The sequence below is a fragment of the Aptenodytes forsteri genome, unplaced genomic scaffold, assembly GCF_000699145.1.
Source record: "Aptenodytes forsteri isolate BGI_AS27 unplaced genomic scaffold, ASM69914v1 Scaffold14, whole genome shotgun sequence".
In the NCBI taxonomy this organism is placed as follows: Eukaryota; Metazoa; Chordata; class Aves; order Sphenisciformes; family Spheniscidae; genus Aptenodytes; species Aptenodytes forsteri.
In genome coordinates this window covers 358784-367764 of record NW_008794457.1, presented here as the reverse complement: position 1 = coordinate 367764, position 8981 = coordinate 358784, and the positions used below count along the sequence as shown (strand labels likewise).

The 8981-nt window shown below is 58.8% G+C and overlaps 1 protein-coding gene across 1 annotated transcript; it reads left to right on the top strand.

The window, feature by feature from the left end:
• Window positions 1-1077: 1077 nt before the first annotated feature.
• On the top strand, window positions 1078-8222 carry ADGRG1 (adhesion G protein-coupled receptor G1). The gene is made up of 13 exons (XM_009290740.2): window positions 1078-1278; window positions 1805-2230; window positions 2759-2882; window positions 2965-3112; window positions 3196-3324; window positions 3566-3682; window positions 4225-4270; window positions 4637-4737; window positions 4821-4936; window positions 5517-5791; window positions 6431-6542; window positions 6808-7076; window positions 7543-8222. The coding sequence occupies exons 1-13, from the start codon at window positions 1239-1241 to the stop codon at window positions 7662-7664; spliced, it is 2025 nt and encodes a 674-aa protein (XP_009289015.1). The 5' UTR covers window positions 1078-1238; the 3' UTR covers window positions 7665-8222.
• The last annotated feature ends 759 nt before the right edge of the window (window positions 8223-8981 follow it).

The window sequence follows — 8981 nt, the reverse complement described above, 5'->3', positions numbered from 1 at the left end:
AGCAAGTGGTTTTCCCCCCAGCCTTCCCACCTGACGACTGCTGGGTGCCTGGGAGAGCTCATGAGCCTTTGCAGGTTATGCTGGTGGGTGCCCTGGCACCTGCTTGTGGCACACGAAACAGAATTTGGCCACTCAGTGCATTTCAAGGAGGGTGCTTTGAGAGCGGCACAGGAGTGGGATGCAGCAGTGGCAAACCAGATGCCGGCTTGGCTTTGGGCATTGGCAAAGTGTTTGGCTCTGCTGGCCGGTCTGGCGGCTCCTGCCGATGCTGTCCCACCCTGGGGTGGCTCTCGCTGGTTGCTGGACCCTGGCAGGATGGGTCCCACCAGCCTCGACCCGTTGCTGGGCTGACAGCAGTGTGAGGAGGAGGTGAAGCTCGGTGCACCCCAGCAGCACCGGAGATGCAGTTCACGGTGTGGGGAAGGCGGAAAGTGCGATGGGAAGGGCTGCGGGTGCGAAGGCTGTGGCTGAGTGGGGCACGTGGGTGTGGCAGCACCCTAGGGTGCTTGGTGCTGGCCTGGGTGCAGGTTACAGGAGCCCTGACCACATATAAAGACAAAGAAAAGGGTGGTGAAGCAGAGTGCAGGATGAAGGGATGGGGAAAGGGGATGCGGAGGACGTTGCCCGGCTGGTCACAAGGGGGAGAAGGGGTTTTGGCAGCCATAGTTGCTGTATCGGCATCGCCGGCGCGAGCCCGGGAGAGCCCATTTCTGCCGGGCTGAAATAACGGAGTGGTTTGCAACATTCCTGGCTCCTCGGCTAATCTGCAGGAGCTGAAAGCACCTGAGAAAATAGTTTTAGGGCTGACGAATTAGGAAACCACTGTTTCCTTCTGTTTCTATCACTCACGATAAGAAGCCAAGGCCCAAACCAAGATGTGAAGCAGTGAGCGGAAGAGGGGACCCCTCCCGCGCTGAATCGTTGGTGGTTGACGCCTGTGCCGGGGCAGTGGGGCACCCTCCCTGTGCTGAGAGCCCGGCGACCCGGCTACTGGCCTCCCCATCCTTCCAGCCCACAGCCGGGCGGGATGCCCGGTGCTCGTGGCTCCTCCTGGTGGCAGAGGCACTGGGGAGCTGGCCGTGACACCGGACGGTGTCCCACTGGCACAGCCTTTGCTCTCCATCCCCTGACCCCATGATATGGGTGGTACCTAAATACTCACGTGGCCCCTTTCCTTTGTACCCTTCCAGGCTCTGCTTTCTCCTCGGAGGCCAAGCCAAAGCAGAGAGCTGCCCGGGATGAAGGTCCTCCTCCTGCTCCTTCTCTCCCCCCTCCAAGGTAGGCTGTCCTCAGCCACGTCCTGCCCCGGGCCGGTGGGCCAGGTTTGGGCTGCTGGACATAATTGGCAGCCCCAAAACATTGGCTGGGAGGCACCAAGGGGTGTTTGCAGCTGTGGCTTCCACAGAGGTGAAACATCTCATGGGCTGCCTCTGGTGGGGTGTCCGGGGCAGGATGGGTCTTTTCCAGAGTAAGGAGATGGTCTCCATCCATCCCTTTTGGAGATGGAGAGCTCCTCTGTCCGTCTCTGCCGACGCAGGTGGTGACACCTGGGAGAGGGTGGCACCAAGATGTGGGAAGTCCTGCTGCCCCAGGAGCCTTGGCTCCCCGGCAAACCCTCCCAGCATGGCCATGGGGATGTCAGGGAGGTGGCCGACATCACGCAGCCCATCCAGGACGGGGTCGGGATGTCTGGGGCAGAGAGCCCAGTGTGCCACGCACGGCGGCTGCCATGGGGGTGGGGAGTTTGCCAGGGGTGGCCGCCCCTCCGGCTGAACCGGCATCTCCGTCTGCTTGTGCAACGCAGGTGTGGGAGCCAGCAGCCACCGGGAAGAGGACTTCTGCTTCTGCGGTGACCGAAACCAGACCCAGAACAGTTCCGTCATCTATGAGCATGGCCCTGCCACCATCACCATCGAGAACACGGCCCAGGCGCTGATAATAAAAAGGCCCTTTTTGCCAAACAGAAGAAACTCTTACTACAAGTACAGCTTGCCCCCGGCTTTGGGCAGGTACCGCTTCTGCCTCTACTGGTTCAAGGCCAACAGGACCCTGAGGCTGGTGTATGGGAAGCAGAGCTTCCTCCTGGGTGGGGACCTGTCCAGCAGCATCACCCGGGGGAAGGAGAGTCAGAAGACTGAACGAACCAGCACCTCCATCTTCAATGTGTCCTGCATCTCAAAGGGTGGGAAGAACACCTCCCTTGACAGTGCATCTGAATACTTCTTCCCCGGTAAAGGCAATTCAACGTTATTTTAATGAAATAAAGCGTTCGTTTCATCCCCAGCCCGTTCCCTAGCCATCGGCAGAGCATTGGTGGTGTCCCAGTATGTGCTACAGCGTGATGATGTGAAGACACAGCTGAAGGGTGATGGAAGGGGACATAGGTTTGCTTGAAGAAGCCCAGAGGCAGACCCCGGTACCCAGGCTCCCAAAAGATGAAGATGGAGATTTTCAAGTGTTTTGCCCCTAAAATCCTGGGAAATCATGGCCTTTGCAGAGGTCTCCGAGGGTCCCGTCTGCACTGCTAGGCACCTAGCTAGCCTCAGCCAGCCTGGTCCCGATGGCCTTGGTGGGAGCCGAGCTCCTGGCAGCAGGAGAAGCCCTCTGGGTTGGGGTCTCCATCAGCTCCCTGAGCTTGGGGTCACCTTGAAGCCCTCTGCTTTCTGCTCCCACCAGGACTGTGCCCGGTTGGTTCGGGGCACGGGGAAGCCTGCTCTGTCCATGCATCTCACGACGTTTCCTTTTGTGTGCCCGTCAGCCTCTCCAGAGAGCATGCCCGTCTGGGAGCAAGATGTGGAGGAGCAGCTCACTGCCTTGGACAGCCTCATCGCCCAGCCCCCGGCGCCGGCCGCGGGAACCACAGAGCAGCAGATGCTTCGGCGGTGAGTTCCTGGCTTATGCTGTTCCCACTGCTGTCGGTGCGGTGCCTGCTGCATCCTGCTTACTGCACCCCTTCCCCGACAGCAAACTCGGGGAGCTGGAGAAGACGCTGGCCAAGGTGGAGCTTGAAGGGCAGAACCAGACCTTTGGGAAGGCCACCGTGCACGCAACCGTCCTGAGGGTCCAGCCCACCTGGGCTCCTCAGCACCTGGCCTTTGCTTCCCAAAGAGAGGTGGGTCCTGGGCAGCCTGCCCTGGTGGTCTTGGTCCGACAGCACCTCTCCCAACCTCTCTCCTGACAAGTCTCTCCTTGCAGGAGGGTGGAGAGGTCCATGGGTTCGCAGTGGACCTGCCAAGCAGCCTGTTCGTGACAGCAAAGGAGAGGGAGGAGGTGGTGGAGCACAGGGTGCTCCTCATGGACATCAATAGCCAGACCATGTTCCAGGTAACGCCCACACACGTGGCATGGTGGGGTGTCCCCACCGTGCCGGGGGCTCCGGTGATACAGGGCAGCAGGGATGCCACCCAGACCAGGGTGCTGGTGCTCGCTTGGAGAAGATGCTTCAGAGATGAGCTAGAAGCTTGACGGGGAAAGAGGCATGGGACCTCTTTCTTGGGGACTCTCACCTGCTTCATGCCCAGCAGCAATCCTTCCCATGCTGCCATCACCTCCTCTTCTCCCACAGGATGAAAACAGCAGCCATGTCCTGGGTGACAAGGTGATCGGCATCTCCCTGGTGGACACAGTGGTGGCCAACCTCTCCGATCCAGTGGTCCTCACTTTCTTCCATGACCAGCTGCCGGTAGGTGGGGAAACAGCCTCATCGAACCTGGTCCCACCAGGAATGGAGGGGCAAGGAGGGCTCAGGCCCTGCCAGCTTAGAAAGTGGTCACAATCCAGCAGGTCTGTGCCCTTGGCCTGCCTGTACAGGGTCTGCTACGTCTTCTGGGGCTGTATCGTGATCACGGCTTCACTGTGTGCACTGGTGGTGGCGCTGCCTGCTCCTGTCCAGGAGATGCTGCTTTGCAGATATGTCGCCTCCAGCAGAGTCTCCAGGGCTGGGGGACACTTTGAGTTAACAATCCCTTGGCTCATTCATGACCCTATCAGGCGCCTGCTCAAAGCTGAACCCCTTGTTTGAGAAAGGGGACCTGGGAGGAAGCGTCTGCTCCACAAGCTGCCAAGAGAATGGTCTCCACCTGGAGCCTGCTCCCATGATACGGGATGGTTTGTCTCCTGAGACCGTCTCGCCTCCTGCCCCATGTTCTTCCCTATCAAATGTGCTGTCCGGGCGACAAATCCACAGCTCCATCCTGATCAGGGCCCATGGTTTTGTCATTGCAGAGGAATGTGACCCCGCTGTGCGTCTTCTGGCAGGAGGACACCACCGGTGAGTGCTCCTGCACTTGGGTGTGAAGCCAGGCGCTGCCTTTGCTCCTTTTGCAGGGTACCACAGACCTGCTGGTAGGAGTAAAAGTCGCTCCACACCTCCCTTCCTCGCTCCAGCTCTGTAAACCTTTCCCATGGGGTTGATTTCAGGTTTTCCCCTCCATATCTAATTTAAGAGCTTTCTCCCTCCCCTAGGGATGGGTCCTGGTGCTGAGGGTGCTGTCTGAGTGTGTATGCTTGGCATGGGACAAACTGGGACCCCCACTTTTGTCCTCCCCCCTGCCATGGACACCTTGCCCTGAAGATCCACAAACCCGAAGCAGATGTTCCTGCTGCTCACCAGACACTCTCCCTTTCTCTTGCGCAGCCAGCTCTGGGAGCTGGGACAGCTATGGTTGTGCAACAGCAACGGGGGACAGCCAGACGGACTGCAGATGCAACCACCTCACCTACTTTGCCGTGCTGATGGTGGGTAGCGCCTTCCCGCAGCTCTCTACATCATTCCCACCGGCTCTTTTTCCTCACCATCTCTCGTTCCTCCTTCTCCTCAGGTATCCTCCCCAGAGATCGCCTACATACACAGGGATTACCTGAGTATCATAACCTACATCGGCTGCCTGATCTCAGCTTTGGCATCCATTTGCACCATCTTCTTCCTCTACTTCAGGTATGGTCTGACAGATCACCCCACGCTCCCCGCCTGTGTCCTGTCCATTGCCACTACACCTGGGTGGGAGCAAGCTCTCCAAACACAGTTGGTGTCCTGGCTAGAAGCATGATGAAGGAGCCATGCTTGAAGAAAGCAGAGTTCTGCTCTCCAGAAACCACACCCTTGGTCAGGTCTCCCGCAGGGTGCTTGAAAACACCAGCTGTTTTCAATGATTTTGGAAAATCAGCTTGGTTGTTGTTATGGATCCGGCAAGCAGAAGCCTGCAAAGACCTTTTCAAGGGCCCGGTGGAGAACATGAGTGTCTTCTCCTGAGTCATGTCGCTGGATGATTCAGAGCTGAAATGATGTCACTCTCTACCCCCCATGGCCTAGACCTGAAATGCAGGGTCAGCTGCAGGGACCTGAATTTGCACATGTAACGGGTGGTCCTACCCGTGGGGTTAGGCTCTCAGCCAGAGGGTCTCCTGGCTCTTCTGGCGAGGGTGAGTTGCCCCACGTGGAGCTGTGGGGTGTTGTAGGACACCAAGCATGCTGGCCAGGCACGGTGGTGAGGTGTCCCCCCTCCTCGCTTCTCCAGAAGCAAGCAGCGAGACCAGATCACAAGCATGCACATCCACATGAACCTGCTGGGTGCCATCTTCCTCCTGGACGTCACCTTCCTCATTTCTGAGCACTTGGCTTCCAGCAGCAGCGAGGCAGTCTGCAGAGCTGGGGGGCTGTTTCTGCACTTCTCCCTCCTGAGCTGCCTCACCTGGATGGGCATTGAGGGCTACAACCTCTACCGGCTTGTGATCGAAGTCTTCAACGCCTACCATGACCACTTCCTCCTCAAGCTCTGCCTGGTGGGCTGGGGTGAGCATGGGGGAGGCAGAGATGCCCTGAGGGCATGGGCAATGGGGGTGGAGGGGCACCCCGCTAGGTCTTTCCCACCATCTGTGGTGCCTGGATGGGGATGGAGACGTAGCTGTGGGGGAGCAGATGTCTGAGAGCAGAGGGGTCTCTCTGTTGAGAGACTCGGTGGAGGAGGAGACTTGGTGGCTGAGAGCAGAAGCTGGTGCTAGAGCAAGGGTGGGTCACCCAGCAAGGGAGGCATGTGAGAGCCACTGCTTGGGGTCTTTAAATAGTAATGGGATCCTCTCTTTCTGAAAGAAACATCCAGGGCAGCCCAGAGACATGGGTTTGATGCAGGAAGCACCCACGCATCTCTGCCATGCTTTGGGCAGGAAGCCGCGGTAGGAAGATCTCATGATCTTTTATGGCCTAAAATTCCGCGGCCCTGGGAGACCCCCAGCTGGGGTCGATGCAGCACAGCTCGCTCCCGGGCCGGGGCTTACGCCAGGTGTCCTTGTTGCATGCTCCATCCTCAGTTCCCCCTTGGGAGGGAGGACATTGGTTTGTAGTCTATACGGGCAGAAAGGGGCAACAGATCCTTCCAGGAGGACTGAGGGCTGGGGACTAGGGCAGCCGCCTCACTCTGTTCTTGCCACCCAGGACTCCCTTTCTTCTGCGTGATGCTGATCTTCATGGCTAGCTGGACAAACTACGGCCCCTTCTCCATTCCCGTCTATGAATCCGTTGGTGGCAAATCCACCAACGCAACCATGTAAGTCATGGGAAGTGTGTTGCCTGGTCCCTGGTCTTAGATAAAGCCAACTGGCTAAACCTTCATCGTGTCCTACAGGCTTTCCTTAGCCCACCTGTGGGTTTTCTGGGGCTTTGTGCAGGGTGGTGGTGGGGGATTCCCCCTCCCTGTTTAACTAAGCTGGGCGCTGGGTTTGCACCACACCTTCGTGCTTCCCCCAACCCCTCCAATTCATGTCCCTGTGGGATGACACAGCATAACCCTCTGCCCTTTCTCCTCTCTCCAGATGCTGGATCACGAGCCCCCTGATCCATAATGTCGTGAACCTGGGTTTGTTCAGCCTGGTGTTCCTCTTTAACTCGGTCATGCTGGGGGCCATGATCCGGGAGATCCTCCGGCAGAACAAGAAAGGCCACAAGCTCAAGCACGTCCTAGCCCTCTTTGGGCTGAGCATCCTGCTGGGCATCCCCTGGGTGCTGGTCTTCTTCTCCTTCACCTCCGGCGTCTTCCGCCTCGTCTCCCTCTACATGTTCACCATCATCAACTCCCTCCAAGGTGAGCCTGGGATGCCGGGCTCCTCCAAAGGGCACTGGGGCTTTCATGGGGTATTGATGGGGTAGTGATGGGGTACGAGCTGTCCCCAAGCTGGCTGGCTTGCTCTCGACTGCTGTTGGTCCTTAGAGGTGGTTCACCCACCCTTCCTTCCCTTTGGGTGTTGGTCTCTTCTCCCAAGTAACAAGCGAGAGGACGAGAGGAAACGGCCTCAAGTTGCGCCAGGGGAGGTTTAGATTGGATATTAGGAAAAATTTCTTCACTGAAAGGCTTGTCCAGCATTGGAACAGGCTGCCCAGGGAAGTGGTTGAGTCACCATCCCTGGGGGTCTTTAGAAGACATGTAGACGTGGCACTAAGGGACATGGCTTAGTGGTGGACTTGGCAGTGCTAGGTTAATGGCTGGACTTGATGATCTTAAAGGTCTTTTCCAACCTAAATGATTCTATGATTCCTCCCTCCTGTCCCAGGTTTCCTCATCTTCCTCTGGTACTGGACCATGGTGCTGCAGGCGAGAAAGTCCCCTGACTCGCAGAGCAGCTCCGACAGTGTCAAACTGCAGCCCAACAGCAGCCAGAGCCACCTTGGCTGAGCCCCGCAATGGCCCCACCGTGCCGTGCTGGGGCTCCCCATGTGGAGGACAGCCGCAGGAAGGACTGACGCCGTCCGCTTTGCTACTGCACCCACCTCGTAGGGCTGCTAGGAGCCCAGGGACCTGCAGCGGGGCCGGCCGCCCCGAGCCCCTCGCCTCTGCCGGCCCCCTCCCCAATTTTCCCATCCACCGCATCCTGCTGGGCAGCGGCGCATCCCTCGGCTTGGCATCCTTGAGGCAGGAGGGAGGGATGCTCGCCCAGGCAGCAGGGGCTGTAGAAAGTGGAAGGGGCAGGGACAGGGTCCCCAGTGCCTCCGGACATCCCCTCTCGTGCCCCGAGGCCAGGGATGATGGGTGGGAAAGGCCCCGTCTTCAGCCCTTGCTGGTGGTCACCGAGAGGGTCCTTCCCCAGTGAAGACAGAATAACTCTGCCCCCGCAACACCCTCCAGCAGCTGAAATAATCTATTTTTGTTATTTTGTTGAATGTCTATTTTTGGATGGTGTAGAAGTTTAATGAGCGCGCCCGCACACCAGACTTGTGCCCATTAAAGTTGTTCCTGCTCAGAGTGTGGCTCGCCGAGGACTCTCTGCTGGGTGCGTTCGTGGGCTTTCCAATGGGATCCATCCGTCGGCCGGGGTTGTCCCATCCCTGGGGCGGGACCCGGCGTTTCACCCTGTAGGATCCTGCTGAGCTGGGACCAGTAAGTGCGCTCCCGGCAGGGCACTGGCAGCCCGGTGCCGTAGGGGTCGGGGTGATGGAGGGGGATGCTGTGGCTCAGGAAGCTGCTGCAGTCTCTGGAGACCATCACTACCCAGTGGAGAGGGAGGCCAGGGGAGGCCAGGAATCCGAAGAGGGAGGTTTCGCAGGGTGGGAATCGCCTCCCTCGGTGGCTGCGGGGCCACGCAGAGCACCGCTTTCCTGGCTGTGCCGCTTGTAAGCGCAGCACCACGTCTCCCAACCCACCAGTTCCCCTTCCGGACGATGCTCCGCTTGCAGCTCATCCCCTTCCACCCAGCTCCAGCTCCCGTCTGGGACAGGGGGACCTTCCCGGGAAGGGGATGTTTCATCCCTGGCAGCTCGCGTCGATGCCTGGCGGCGTACCCAGTTTGGGAGAGGGATGCCCTGACACATCGCTGGGCTGGTGGGGATCATCGGCCAAGGACTTGGCAGGACGCGAGGGAGAAGGGGAAGGAAAAAAAGCACCGAGTCAGTTGGGGGAAGCGGCCAAGGGGGAAACAACACGGCTCTGACGGTTATTGCTGTTGCTGTGAGCTGGGGCAGGTCACTTGCCAACCGAGGGGTTCGCAGAAGGGAA

Coding starts and splice junctions, on each gene's coding strand:
- ADGRG1 (XM_009290740.2), top strand. CDS start 1,239: ATGAAGGTCCTCCTCCTGCTCCTTCTCTCCCCCCTCCAAG. Junction 2,231..2,758: donor ATCTGAATACTTCTTCCCCG/GTAAAGGCAATT, acceptor TGTGCCCGTCAG/CCTCTCCAGAGAGCATGCCC. Junction 5,792..6,430: donor GCTCTGCCTGGTGGGCTGGG/GTGAGCATGGGG, acceptor CTTGCCACCCAG/GACTCCCTTTCTTCTGCGTG.